Source organism: Siphateles boraxobius, unplaced genomic scaffold (genome assembly GCF_051911475.1).
Source record: "Siphateles boraxobius isolate OS27281-9 unplaced genomic scaffold, OSU_SipBor_1 8, whole genome shotgun sequence".
Lineage (NCBI taxonomy): Eukaryota > Metazoa > Chordata > Actinopteri > Cypriniformes > Leuciscidae > Siphateles > Siphateles boraxobius.
Genome location: NW_027509208.1, coordinates 11985523 through 12001227, shown reverse-complemented (window position 1 = coordinate 12001227; position 15705 = coordinate 11985523). Strand labels below are relative to the sequence as shown.

General features: G+C 37.4%; 1 protein-coding gene across 6 annotated transcripts in view; it reads left to right on the top strand.

The window, feature by feature from the left end:
• Positions 1-14547, top strand: part of nmu (neuromedin U) — a 367892-nt gene extending 353345 nt beyond the window's left edge. Inside the window, exons 1-10 of one of the 6 annotated variants that reach the window (XM_077220590.1) lie at positions 3151-3331; positions 5789-5844; positions 6265-6312; positions 6577-6636; positions 7006-7035; positions 7296-7346; positions 8522-8596; positions 13638-13691; positions 13979-14038; positions 14353-14547. In XM_077220590.1, the coding sequence (XP_077076705.1) occupies positions 3217-3331; positions 5789-5844; positions 6265-6312; positions 6577-6636; positions 7006-7035; positions 7296-7346; positions 8522-8596; positions 13638-13691; positions 13979-14014 (525 nt within the window). In that variant the 5' untranslated portion in view covers positions 3151-3216 and the 3' untranslated portion in view covers positions 14015-14038; positions 14353-14547. Of the gene's footprint in view, positions 1-3150; positions 3332-5788; positions 5845-6264; positions 6313-6576; positions 6637-7005; positions 7036-7295; positions 7347-8521; positions 8597-13637; positions 13692-13978; positions 14039-14349 lie in introns of those variants that run through there. The other 5 variants (XM_077220589.1, XM_077220593.1, XM_077220591.1 and 2 more) reach the window with 5 other exon arrangements.
• Positions 14548-15705: the final 1158 nt, after the last annotated feature.

Below are 15705 nucleotides of genomic sequence, written 5' to 3'. Positions count from 1 at the left end.
GATATAAGCATCCCTTGTGACTTCAATGCAGTCAAAATCACATGATTAGAAGGGAACACTTGCATGAAGGTAACTCTTGGTGTTTGGGAAAAAACAAATTGTGAAAAGGACATCAAGGCCTGTTGACTAAACATAAAGGTAGCTTATTTCATCCTCATATCCTGCCACAATTTACTTTATATTTTACTTAATAGCATTGGGTGTTCAAATCCTTTTCACTGCATAAAAGGCTTAAGTTTAATATAACATGCACAATATGACATATATATACCTGTATATATATACAGGTGCTGGTCATATAATTAGAATATCATCAAAAAGTTGATTTATTTCAGTAATTCCATTCAAAAAGTGAAATTTGGATATTATATTCAGTCATTACACACAGACTGATATTTCAAATGTTTATTTCATTTAATTGTGATGATTAAAACTGACAACTAATGAAAATAACAAATTCATTGTCTCCGAAAGTTAGAATATTACTACTTAAGACCAATACAAAAAAAGGATTTTTAGAAATGTTGGCCAGCTGAAAAGTATGAACATGAAAAGTATGAGCATGTACAGCACTCAATACTCAGCTGGGGCTCCTTTTGCCTGAATTACTGCATGCAGCAATACGGCGTCGCATGGAGTCGATCAGACTGTGGCACTGCTCCAGTGTTATGAGAGCCCAGGTTGCTCTGATAGTGGCCTTCAGCTCTTCTGCATTGTTAGGTCTGGCGTATCGCATCTTCTTCTTCACAATACCCCATCGATGTTCTATAGGGTTAAGGTCAGGCGAGTTTGCTGGCCAATTAAGAACAGGGATACCATGGTCCTTAAACCAGGTACTGGTAGCTTTGGCACTGTGTGCAGGTGCCAGGTCAAAATGAAATCTGCATCTCCATAAAGTTGGTCAGCAGCAGGAAGCATGAAGTGCTCTAAAACTTCCTGGTAGACGGCTGCGTTGACCTTGGACCTCAGAAAACACAGTGGACCAACACCAGCAGATGACATGGCACCCCAAACCATCACTGACTGTGGAAACTTTACACTGGACTTCAAGCAATGTGGATTCTGTGCCTCTCCTTTCTTCCTCCAGACTCTGGGACCTTGATTTCCAAAGGAAATGCAAAATTTACTTTCATCAGAGAACATAACTTTGGACCACTCAGCAGCAGTCCAGTCCTTTTTGTCTTTAGCCCAGGCGAGACGCTTCTGACGCTGTGTCTTGTTCAAGAGTGGCTTGACACAAAGAATGCGACAGCTGAAACCCATGTCTTGCATACGTCCGTGCGTGGTGGTTCTTGAAGCACTGACTCCAGTATTCTATAATATAAATACAATATTCTAATTTTCTGAGATACTGATTTTGGGGTTTTTATTAGTTGTCAGTTATAATCATCAAAATTAAAAGGAATGACCTCTTGAAATATATCAGTGTGTATGTAATGAATGAATATAATATACATTTGAAATAAATCAACTTTTTGGTGATATTTTAATTATATGACCAGCACCTGTATGTGTGTGTGTGTGTGTATATATATATATATATATATATATATATATGTGTGTATATATATATATATATATATATATATATATATATATATACAGTATAGTCTCAACTACTGCAGTACTTGTCGTAATTCTGTTTAAACCAGTGGCCCTATAATATTTGCATATAAGGATGTGTCCCTTTTAAATCGATGCATAATTTATGCATAATAATCAATTCCAGTGTTTGAATGTGTATTTGCACTTTAGACCAAATCCCACGGTTTCAAGCCAGTAGATGACCTGTAAAGCTACTTCAGATCCATTAGGTCCTTATGCTTAGTGTTATGTTTCTTTGCATAAACACTTCTAAGCTGACAGTAATAAGGTAGGCTGCAGTTTGCTAAAACAAGAAAACTGTTGATATGCATTTATGTGTTTTGTAATATAACATGATTAAAATGTTTTGCAACATAACGGGGGCATTTACAAAAAAAGATTCAAAGGGCAAGATTTTGATACTTTGTCTTGTATTGTTTGTTCTCTCTCTGGTACATTGGTGAGCTATTTTAATGTACTAACTGATTCATAAGAATGCCTGTTTGGACACCAAGGAGTAAGTATGAATTGATAATGGATTCCCAAAAAAAAAAAATACATTTTAGAAAGAAAAAAATCTTAAGAAATTTCATTTTCTGAAAACTGTATGCCATAATGTGCTCTAAATCAAAATTTTAACTGTTGTGGTTTAGTAACCATTAGATCCAAAGGTATCTCAAATGCAGAGCAAAATGGATTGAAAATAGATTAATGGCAGGTGAGTCCAATTCTTTCCAGGAAGTTTCATTAGTTTGCTCAAGATAAGTAAGCGTAGTTTACAGAATCCGAATCATAGTCTGAATCATTTACAGGTTTTCTTTCATGTTTAGGACATGTTTAATTCTTACTATATGGCCCATATTTCCACATTTCTGCATTTAGAGAATCCTAGAGAGAGGGATTTTTTTGGTAATTGGACTCAAGGGGAACTTTAGCCTGGAGCTGTCCACATCAAGTGGTGCTGAAACAGACTCTTATTTCTCACAGAGACACCGGAGAAAGGCAACTGACACAGAGTGTTACTTTGTTTACATTACTTTTTTTATTTTTATTTTGTTTGCCCACAAACATTAAAGAGACTTCTGTTTACTTTGATATAACGTGTTTGTCTACAAATGACTGTTGTCAAGTGGAATGACCATATTAATATTTAATGAATCTTTAATAGTAATGGTATCAATATTTTATTCAACGTTTCTTTGTTTTGTCTTCTGTCTGATCCATATAATAGATTTACATTTGGAAACTTTTACACCAGGACGTTTGTATCTCAGCAAACGTTTTGTCATTCAACAGAAAAAATTTGAAAAATATATACATGTATTTACGTAAAAGCCAAATGCATTTTACGTTAACACAAATAACCGTGTGTATACACAGTACACTAAACGGTCCAGTTGAAGATTAAATATTTTACTTTGATTACTCATAGCGTTGACCACTCATATCACATCATCGTTTGTGTAAATTAATCACGTGCCGGGGCTCATTCATCGTGACGTACTTTGCAGGTCGATTTACGAAGAGGGAGTGTAACTCCGAGAGTTCATAATGTTTGGCTGGCAGGTCAGACGGAGAAAGCACCACAAGAACCGTCGCAAACTGACTGACTGACGCGCATGAGACGAGAGCATGAGGAACAGCAGTCAGTGTGAACGCGAAGCTGCTCAGAGCGCGATGAGCCCAGCACACAACTCCACCCTGATCTTCGCGGTCCTCTTCATCTCCTTCATACCCATCACCACAAGTAAGTCTTCCACATACACCTTTGTCCTTTTAATCATTTGGTGATGTTAGAATAACTTCTTAGAATAAGAAGTTTGGTGGCATAGTACTTTATCTCTCCAATGAGAAAGATTATTCAGTTGAGTAATTCTCTCCCCCAAAACTAAGCCATATAGATTAATGCCTGTTCTAAGCAGTAACTAATGGTAATTAAAATAATATAATATGAATTAACTTACTTTATTAAAAATGTAGTCTATAAGTTTATCTGCTAAATGTTTTTTTATCATCATCATGCTTTTATATCTTTATTAGTCTTGAACTAACAAGGCTGTAATAAAAAAAAATTGCTGCCTTAAATTTTTATGTACAATCAACTTTGATGTTTAAGTCATTTCAACTTAAAATGAATCTTGTATGCTAAATTGTTTGACCTATTTTGATGTGTTAAAGCAATGTAAAAACATGTTTATATATATATAAATATATATATATATATAATTTTTTTTTTTTTTACCAAATCAAGGGGAGGTTTTCAAGTAAAGTCATAGAGGTACAGTGTTGTTATATTACTGAAGGATCAAAACAATAAAGTCAGAATACTCTCAGTATTTATTTAATATCTCAAACTGTGCTTTAAAAAACAACAACTGTTGCCCCAAAATAGTTGATGAAAGTTTGGTAAATATGTGAAGCCAAGGAGGATGTTTTGATGACTCAAAATAAACGCACAACTGTAACAATTATATATATATATATATATATATATATATATATATATATATATATATATATATCAAATCAAGAACAACTGACAGACTCTACTGTGACAAATACATATTGCTGCAGGTAGGCTATTAAAAACAGGTGCTTTGCTGTCTAAAAGAAGTTTGCATGTAAAACTTCTGTCTTTACCTTGCCTTTGGAATTGACTGATTTCTTGTATATGATTTTGATCTATACTGAAGGCTTAGTCAAACTTAATTCTCTTGCTTGTGATTTACAATGTGCTGCATTAGTGTGTCAGTAGATAATGAGCAGGATTGCGTCATTGTAACGCATTAACTATAAAGGGCTTGTAGGCAGGGCAGTGATTTCTGTGAAAGTGCATTCACTGTTAAAAAAAATAATATGATCAATAAGTTATGAAAACATGTTTTTACATTGCTTTAACACATCAAAATAGGTTAAGCAATTTGGCATACAAGATTCATTTTAAGTTGAAATGACTTAAACATCCAAGTTGATTGTACATAAAAATTTAAGGCAGCAACTTTTTTTTATTACAGCCTTGTTAGTTCAAGACTAATTAGAACAGTACAAATGTTGTATGTTTTTCAATAAACCTGGAAAAAGATGGCGGAGTAAACAGTGTTATGTGCCAGATTCATTTTGTGAATTATAATCATTACACCAAAAGGATAAATATGATAATTGTCTTGATCATCTCCAAGCAATAAAGCATTATACCGAGAGCTATTCACCATCAAATTGGATCCAGTCATGTAACTGCTAATTATGATGTCACTGAGAAAAAAGGTGTTATTGTACAGCAGAGAGCTTGACAATTTTGACAGCAGTGATGTCACAAGAATTTGAATAATATAATGTCAGTATAAGAAATGCCACGAGAGATGTTGTCAGACTAGACAAATGTGACTCATTTATTGATACTCAGATAGACATATGCCATCACAACTGATTGTTAAATGGCATAAGAGATAGATGAAAGTTTACAGTAACAAACCTTTTTTAACTGCACAAGTATGTTCTCTTTGGTACTGTATTGGTTTCTTCTCTAAACTACTATTGTTTTTTTTTTTTGCTTTGTTTTTAGGTATATGTAATTACAGCCTAATGATTAACCTATTCTAAGACTTAAATCAGACCACAAATAAGACCACAAATCATTCATGGAAAACACTTTTTGACAGCAATGGTTTATTAAGAAAATCCAGATTGAAAGACCCACACAATAGATCAATAAACAAACTCAATTAGACTCAACTAACTAAACAATCACACTCAGCCAAGTGCTTATTAGTGCTTATTCCATTGAGGGAAGAGGGCAAAATCACCAAAACAAGAAAATCGACAAGCATGAGTATTCATTTCCGAACCAAACCTCACAAGGATTCCAGATGTCAAGGATTCCAGATTGATTTCATTGGCAATTTTGTGATGCAACTGCAAGAAACCTTTTGACAATTAAGATTGCTTTAGAATATAGACAGCTAGATATCATAATAAGATTTGAGATTTACCAAAATTGTGAGTCATGACCAATTGAAACTTTGTAATCACTAAAAGTGGACAAAACCAAAGTATGCTGTGTAGAACTCAATGTGTCAATATAAAAATTATTTCTCTGTTATATTCCAATCAAAATTCATACAATATTTTATATGATTAAAATCCACTTTGCTTGTAACACTAAATAGTAGTGGAAAATATGTAATGATTTCTGCATAAATTGCAGGTGCTCCAGTGCTCTTGAATCCATCTTCAATAGAGCATGAGCAGTTCCTAACCCAGGTGTGTATGATTTATTAAGTGTCAATACTTATGAGTCCTTTCCTTTTTATTCTTCCAACAAATCACTTATAATGCATCCAGTTATATAGAAATTTCCTCAGAGACAAAAGTTAATCATAAATGACTAATCCCATATTTGTTCAGTTTCAGGACACGTTAACTTTGCCGTCCAAAGTGATGATTACACCTCTGCTTTGTTTACGTGTTCTAACTGTGTGTACATGAGCAATTACATGGGTAAAGCTGGGGATCTAGAGGCTGGGTTATGGAAGCACAGAATAATATGTGTTTTGGAGAAATGATAAACAAAACATCAAAAAATATACATGATTAATTTTGATTTGGAACTTTTTATTAGTTCTTTTGAATCTCGTTTATATAAGCTGCCAAATTGCAACTGCATTTTTGTCTTTTTCTTAGATAACTGATCTTTGCTCGTTCTACCTCTCCGCAGACCCATCCTTTAGAGTGAGTAATGGAGTGTTGTTGCCTTTTGCAATACTGCTACTTATGTGTGTGTTTTTGAAGCAAACCGTCAGTGAACTTTGTATAAATAACAGTCGGTTTACTGCGCTGTGAACCCCCAATTAATTGAGCTCTTAACATTTCCTGTTGAAATTCACTTGAAAATGAACACTTTCAGCACATCATTTAGTTACTTGACTCATTTGGCTCCGGCTCAGACATTTAAACTGTCCACAATCCATTTTCTTTTCTTTTAACCTTTGCCAGACATCTGCTGTCCTGGAGGACCTGTGTTTCCTAATGCTGGGATCACTGCAAAAATCGAAGGTGAATTTTATTCATGCCCTCACGGAATCAGCATGCGTAGAACTATGAAGATATTCTACAGATCGCTGCCAACCTTTGCACGTTTGTTTATTAAATAGGCCTAGTTTCAGACACCAGTAAGAATGTAGCACTCTTAACTCCATTTCATGCATTTAATCCATTCCACAGATTTCCCGCCTAAAATCACTGCATAAAAAAATAAAATAAATAAAAAACATCCTCATATTCTGTCTCAGCTGCTGAACCAATTTTAATGTATTCTTATACACTAAATACAATTAAAGTTATTTGTAAAGCCTGTAATTTATAGATTAATAAAAGGGCGATTCATTTTTATGATTTTTTAATGTTTGCTTTTTGTATATGCAGGAGATCACAGCTCGAGAGACCAGCAAAAGGGTGAGCAAGTGACATTTGAGGACTAATTTGAGGTCGCTTTTTCAAACACATTCAGTGCAATGACAATTCAATGACATCGTAACATCATGATGTCTTTTTATGGATTACGGTGTTATTATTTATTGTATGAATGTTTTTCATGTTTTTGTTTGTATTGATGTTGGTGTCTTTGTGTTTGCCTTTCTGTGTATATGTTTGTGTAACTTCTGTGTGTGTGTGTGTATGGTTTTGTATTTGTGTGTCTGTACATGTATGTATAGTTCTTGTTTCATTACACTAAACCGAATGGTGCAGGATTTAAAGATGGGACGGTAGGTTTCCTCAAGAGTTGTTTAGTGTCTGTTGCTTTCAGCACTCAGCCACTGTTGCTACGCTGCACTGTCTTCAGTAACACTCGACTGCAAATTGCAATCTGTGATCTAAAACTCGGGCATTAAATAAAGCTTGCACGAAAATTTAATAAATTGTAGGCCACAGTTTCCTTTTGGGCCAAGGTTGTGCAAAAGCAATATCTTAGCTACATTCCCATAAAGGATAATGCACAATGCGAGCTAAACTAAAATTAAATTAAATAACCAATATTACTTGCAAAAAAACTAGACTGGATGATCAGAACTTATTACATGGCTACACACCGAATAAATAAATGTGTGAATATAAAATATTGATTTTATTATTTTACCTATGTATTATCTTTATAATACTTCCACAAAGTCTACAGTGTCACCTTTAGTATTCAGATTATTTACTCTTTCTACATATAAAAGATCTACTCTTTAGTTCCCATTGCATGCATTTAACCTCTGACATCTTATGATTACTCCTTGATAGCATCCACACTTTGAAAAAAGAACATTAATTATTATCTCCTATATTATAATTTGCACTAGATTGACTTTTTTGGTGAATTAATATCTGAATTTTGGCTCAGACTTATACCAGGAGAGAACCTAATTTTATCTTAACATTTTCCTAATTTAATTTACATGCCATTTTGTGTTGATGCCATCAAAGGAACTATTTAGTTTCTTCCTAACTGTCCATTTGTTGCATGTCCACCACATTACAGAAGCATTGTCTTCTGCAAATGTGTATCATGCAGAGGTTTTTATGAATTCATTTATATTTATAAGTCAGTTTTGTGATGTGTTTAAAATATGGAATCAGGTGTACATATTCATAACATAATTGTTATGTAACGTTCACAAAAACACACAAAAACATTACCCCCTGCTGTTAACATCATAACTTCAAATTCCCCGACATGTGCTCTGGCATAGCCTGCATGCCTGTGGTTTTACTGAAAATCAGTGCCCCATGTGTGCCAAATGAACACTGAGCCGCACTGAGGACAGATAAGTGAGCGAGAGAACGCACAAGGGTCCTCTCTGCGACCCCTGGCCAATCCCAGGAGCAGATGTTCATGGTTTTCATATCTCTCCATATCTGTCTTCATGATATCTCTCTATATATGTGTATGTGTCAGTCTACTGTGTTGCACCCTCTTCTGGAGCTCATACCCCAGCTTGCCAGAAGAAGAAGCAGGAGAATGAAATTAAATGTATGTATCCTGCATGCTTACCTCCATTCAGACTGCATTAGCACTGTGAGTATGATCATTAAAATGACAACATGCAAGGCTTTTTTTCACATCAATATTTAATTTTGGGTAAGTTCCAAGACACCAAATATATATATTCAAAAGTCAGTTTAAAGTTTAGGAAATTTGTACCAAATATAAAATAAAAATATTCCTCTTTGTCCCTTAATTATCTATTTGAATAGCACATAAATTTATTTTATTATTATTATTATTACTGAGGAATTATGCTCTTGTTTTTTCCCCACGTTTTGATACTAAATAGGTTCCATGGTCATTAAATATAAAGTTCTGTGGTAAATGCATGAATATTTGATAAAAACAATGTAACTTTAGACGGATGTTCATGGAGACTGACTGTTCCTCTCAAACCTCGGTGCTGCTTGATGATAGGCCATATGCTGTTTGATAATATCTCATCACGACTTAGCTCTAGGGCTTCTCTTCTGACCATCAGTAATTGTTGATTTAATTAAGTGTTAAGTGTTAATTATTAAAGTGTTAAGTGTTAATTATTATTAAAACAGACAGTGTCTGTATTTGTGTTTATACACCACAAATGTGACAACCTCTCTCTTTCTCTGGTTGATGATGGAAACATTGATGTTGACATAAAAGTCAAACTACCTTATTCAATCCATATATACATTTACATTACATTTACATTTATTCATTTTGCAGACATTTTTATCCTTGTAAATGAGAACAATAGAAGCAGTTAAACTAACAGTAGGACAACAATATGCAAGTGCTATGACCCTTCCCAGTTTAATCTAACGCATTATATGTACTTTTTATATATTTATATATATATATATATATATATATATATATATATATATAGATATAGAACAGAATAGAAGATATATGTAATCTTATAGAGTATTCCATCGAATAGAATAGATATATGTGGAACTTGTAAATATTTTATTAGTTTTAATATATTAATTCATGTCATATACTACAAGAATTACACTTACGTTTCAAGGTTTAAGGATGATAAGATTTTTAAATGTTTTTGGAAGAAGTCTCTTGCTCATCAAGGCTTCATTTATTTGATAAAAAATACAGTAAACAGTAATATTGTGAAATATGTTTTTTTCCCCTATTTTAAAATAATTGTTATCTTTCAATACGATTCACCCGCATTGTGTCAGTTTCTGACACTTATGGGGAAAACCGAATACTGAGGCCTGATTGGTTCATGTCTGTGCACCTGCACAAACAAATGGCTTTTCAGCCCGCCGAAACGGGCAGGGCCGACAGCCTATTTAAGCCGCGCTGAAAGCCATTTTCGTCAGAATTTTTCTCCTTCAAGCTCGAAGATCATCTCCTCGTTGACTCAAAAGAGAAGATAAAAAGCCTACTCACCGTCGAATTAAGCCCCAGTATCGGATTAACGGCACTTCGCAGCTGTAGCTGATTCAACGCTTCTCCCCTGCGGCTATCCGGCGATAATCTCAAAGAGCAATTTTCCTTCTAAAAGAGCAAATTACAGAGGCATTTGTTGCAAAATGTCACGCCATGAATGTGGCTCATGCAGGGCTCCCCTGCTTCCCTCAGACAACCACACCGAGTGCATCACATGCCTGGGACACGCCCAAGCCAAGGCTGCTCTCACTGAGACCAGCTGCTTACACTGCGTGAGCATGAATCTCGCACTGTTGCGCTCACGCATCGCTTTCTTTAAAGAGAGCGATCCTGCATCGCACGCTCTCCCTTTCTCTTCTCCTTTCGAGCTGAGGCGAAAGAAGCCATGGGGCGGAGCAGCAGGGCTGAAGTGAGCTTACATCGGCCCAGTGCCTACATACCTCGCCCTCCCTTCGCTTGCGCTCTTCACCCGGAATGACAAATTTCATTTGGAGGCTCTGAGGGCGATTGTGATGACTCGATGTCTCTGGCTGCATCTGAAGCGGGGCTGGGCGAACTCTGGCGATGACTCCACCTCGTCTGCCACCTAAAAAGACGGACTCAGCAGGACTCAGAGCTCATTTGTGTCCTTACCAAGGCCGTTAACGAGTTGGGCTTCGATTGGTTGGCTCCAGAGGAGCCCGTCTCCAGCCGGCTCGATGAGTTGTTCCTGCAGCCGTGCGCCGCCCATAGGCCCCCACCAGAGACCAGCCCAATTCTTCCTGGAAGTCCATGGATAACTAACGAAATCAAGGCGCCCCTATTCAGCACGCATCCATTATTCTTCTTCAGCTGCCCTCACCATGGTTGATGGCATGAAGGAAATAGATTATACTAAGCTTCCCCCGCTGGAAGAGGCCGTCGCTGCGGATCTCTGCCCACCTGTGTAGCAGCACTCGTGACCAGAGCGTATGCCACGTGTGGCCAGGAGGTTCCATTCTTCTCACTATGGTGGTCCTCCAAGTTTCGCGACCGACCTTGCCCTGAGCACCACTAAATCTATGGCACAAGTGATTGGTCATGTCATGGCCAATTTGGTGGTCCTCGAGCACCACCTTTGGTTAAACGTAACGGAGATCAAGGACGCTGACAAGACAGCCCTCCTGGTCTCCCCTGTCTCTCCCTTGGGTTTGTTTGGTTCCGCGGTCAACCATTTTACTGAGCGTTTTACAACGGCACAGAAGACATCACAAGCGATGCGCCACTTCCTGCCGGCAAGTTTCTCTACTGCTTTGAGTCGCCCTAAGTTGTCGACGACTCAGCAGCATTCCAAGCTGGCTTCCGCACCCGCTCAGCCCCAGCAAAAGCTGGAACCAGAGGTCAAGCAGCGCTTCCATCCAGCTAAGCGCTACCCATTTCCCAAGCGCCAAGGACCCTGTCCTAAGCTAGTGCTGGATCCTGACCTGCCCAAGCAGCCCTGATACATCGGGTTCAAGGAGGAGGAGGAGGCTAAGTCCCGCCAAGGCTGGACCATCCCCAAAGCTTCTATGTATTCACCTCCCAAACCCTGTTCAGTTTCGGGAATTGGAGGCGTTGTGTTTGCTGTCAGTACTGGGTCCTCCCCACCAGTGGTATGTGCGCCCAGACCAGCCTCCATCTGTGATCCTTCACATCTTTCCCCGGAGGTCATGAACACGATCTCTGAGGCTAGGGTGCCTTCTACCAGCCACCCCTTACACCCAAAAATTGTCTATTTTTTTACGGCTGTTGCTCAGCTCGGAATGTAGACCCTCTGTCTTGTGAGATTGCTTCTATTCTCTCATTCCTACAGGAGCTGTTGGACGGTGTACGCACCCTGTCCACACTCAAGGTATACACGGCAGCTATTGGGGCGTACCACGCTCCTATAGCTGGCTAGTCGTTTGGGAAACATGACCTGGTGGTCAGATTTCTCAGGGGGACCAGGAGGCTAAACCCGCCTTGCCCTAACAAGTTTCCTTCCTGGAACCTGTCTATTGTCCTGAGGGCACTTTGTGGCCCTCCGTTTGAGCCGCTCAGGACAGCCGACTTTCTTGCTAAAGACCACCCTTCTGCTGGCTCTGGCATCGGTCAAGTGAATTGGGGATCTGCAGGCTCTTTCAGTAGATGGTTTCTGCCTCAAGTTTGGGCCCAACGACAGTAAAGTTGTCCTTAGGCCGAGACGAGGCTATGTGCCTAAGAAGCTTTTTACGCCCTTTAGAGCACAAGTTATTTCACTCTCTGCTCTCCCCTCTGCTGAGGGCGAACAGACGCCACACCCACTTTGCCCGGTTCAGGCCTTTAGGGTGTCATTGAGTGTTCTAGCCAGTTCAGGCAGTCAGAGCAGCTGTTTGTGTGCTTCGGAGGCCACTCAATGGGGCTGCCTACTTACGAAGCAAAGACTATCCCACTGGATAGTGGACGCAATAGCACCAGCTTACATGTCATTGGACTTGCAGTGCCCTATCAGGGTGAGGGCCCACACCACCAGGGGAATGGCCTCCTCTTGGGCTTGGTCTAGCGGAGTGTTCCGGTTACTAATGTAACCCTGGTTCCCTGGTTCCATTGAGTATCTTGCCATGCTACGGCACCTATGCACTAGTCAATGTTGCCACTCCTCAGTTGAAAATTCAGACAAAAATGCCATTCAGCGCAACTTAAATTGGCAGTCGGCTCCGCCCTTTTCTGTGGGCTGAAAAGCCTTTTGTCTGATGTGAACCAATCAGGCTTCAGTATTCAGAGAGAAACGAGAAGAAGTTTTTTCCCATAAGCGGAACCAAGGTTATGTTGGTTACGTCTAGTAACTGGAACGTTTTCTATTTGAATTTTAAAACGTAATTTATTCCTGTGATGGCAAAGCTGAATTTTCAGCATCCAATGCTACATTGGTTACATCCAGTAACTGGAAAGTTTTCTATTTGAATATACCTTAAAAATTCATTTATTTATATATATATATAATCAAAGCTAAATACTCAGCATCATTCCTCTAGTCTTCAATGTCTAATTTGCTGATTTGCTGCTCATGAAATATTCCTTATCATTATCAATGTTGAAAAGAGTTGAGCTGCCTAATATTTTTGTGGAAACCTGATACATTTTGTTCAGGATTTTTTGACAATTAAATGAAAGGTAATATATTTATGTATTATATTAAATTATTTTACATCCCCAGTGTAAGGTTAAATATTTGTAATATTTAACAAAAACATTTTTTTATTTAAAGTATGCATTTCTACATGCTTGTACACATACACGGTTGCACGAGGCTGACATGTGCATGCATGAGTTTGAGTCCATCTAATTAAATGTACAGGATGTGAAATGGCTCAACCTTAGTTTGATTAACTGCTTCTGTCCATTTGAGAGGTAATTGTACGCTAAAAGTGTTATTGTGCTATAAGGGTAAAACACAAAACTGAACAAGAATAAATGATGACTGCCTCACTCTCACAAAGGAAATGGTCCTGATGGATTTTGTTGGGTAGATTTTTTCCCTCTTACCAGCACTGCCTTCATACGACCTTTGATTCACCTTCGTTTCAGTTAGAAACAGTTAAACAATGTTCAGTAGCAGCATCAGAAAGTGTGGTCTGATATTGACCATAATTATAACAATTCCTTCTGTGTGCAGGATGATCTTCAAGGGCCTGGACGGATCCAGAGCAGAGGATACTTCCTTTATCGGGTAGGTATGCCTACAGTATATATGACAGCTGTTTATTGTCCAACACAATAAGGAATATCTTATTTACTTTGATGTTTTGAGTTAAACCCCTAACTGTCACGTCTCACAAGCGGGATGCTTGACGCTCTATTTTATTGCCTTTTGTCCCTCTCACATAGTTTAGTAATCATCATAAATTAGGTATCATTCGAAAGCTTAAAAATGTAAAATTCATCCTGTGATAATCGGTTTGAAATCGGACATTGCATTAACATGGAAATGTTTTTTTTCTTTGTGCTTCTCTGCAGCCACGAAATGGAAGAAGATCTGCTGAGTATGTTTAAAACAATAAAGAATGGAAAAATCAGGTATTTCATGATGAGCTGAGATAATAATTTAAAGTTGCTTCTTCAAATCTCATGTGTTTTCTACAAGTGCACTGCATGGGTCTAGAGTCACAGGAAAAAAACAGAAAAACTAATTCAGAAACTATACATTTAAATTATACAACAATACAATGTACATTTTCATATACTGATATACAACAGGGCATTGGTCTGTAATGGCATTAGTGTGAACTTAAACCTACATAAACATTTTTGAGCTATACTAATGTCTCTGTATATTAAAAACAAAACAACAAAAAAAAAAACAGTCTCTTCTTCATTAACAATTTCAGTAGCACCAGACCCCTTGCCACAGATGTGATGACCCAGAGCCAGTCAACCTGAAACATCACATAACTCGTTCCAGAAAAACCCTCCTGTTAAATTGTGATGTTGAATGTACAGAATCCAAATAAAGTATTTTATCTGTCCAAATGTCCTGTTTGTGTAACTGTGCTGTGCCTTTTGAATTAAAAGCATTATAAAATGTTTCCTCATCGTGCCAGTGTGATTTTGACCAAATTGACTGTAAGTGATTTTCCCACCAAAAACAAAGAAATAAAATCTTTTTTTTTTTCTTCAGTTATTTCTTGAAAGCACTAGTGGGACTATGGTTGCTCATTTCCTCTTTCTCTTGATGAATGTGTGTGTTTTTGTTATCATGGTATACTACAACAATTAGTCAAAAAGCATTTATGAAACTTCACTTCCGATCACTTCCATTTTAATTAGATTTCACCATCCAAACAGCATGTTTCAAGAACTGCATCCTTTTTGATAAACGTCTTTTTTCAGTCCTTTATCAGTTTAGCTGAATCTTGCTTATGGTCTATTGTTCTCATAAATAATGTGTTTATTAAGATGTTGTCAAACTGTGAGGACGAACAGGGGCCTGAAATAATGAAGTAGGTTACGTCATGGATCGTGACTGCATTTCCTTTAAGAAACTTGTGACAGGAAACATGGGTGTGTATAGGTGTGAAGATCACTTGACCGGTTCTAGACAGACCTGAGGGTACAACTCGAAACACATTAGTCCTGTAGTGGGTGTTTTGTAGTGGGCTGGGTGTGAAAAAGGAAGCTTCGGGGTTGTGAAAAGACGTCGAACGCAATTAATCTGAGGGTATGAGAAAAATACACAAATGAAACAAAATGAAACACACACATAGAACCTGCTGAAGATCTAATTTGTTATAGTCGAAGAGCTTATTTGGGTTACAAACACAAACACTTCTGGTTTATTGGTGACCATAAACCAGGATCTGAGATTACTTGCCTTATCTGATATTTTTATGCCCTAGAGTAAGATACATTTTTATAATCGAAGATTAATTAGCTTAATTTACATTCTTATAATGAACCACTTTCTCCAACCTGCATTTTAAGTGTTGTTTAATTTGCAGTATTGAGGCCCTACCTGACAAATGACTGTAACCCATACATGCACAATCAAGATTATAGATTCAACAATTACAATTCTAGTGTTTTTAATTTCATTTTGTATGCTTGTATTTGCTAAATTAAATTATTAAACACGGCTAAAACAATAACTGAAACTAACTGTATACTGGACCCTTATAAAAAAGAAGTGTGCTTAATTGCATCGAATGTGCGCTTGAAGTGTACTTCAAATCTTAAAAGGTAAGATT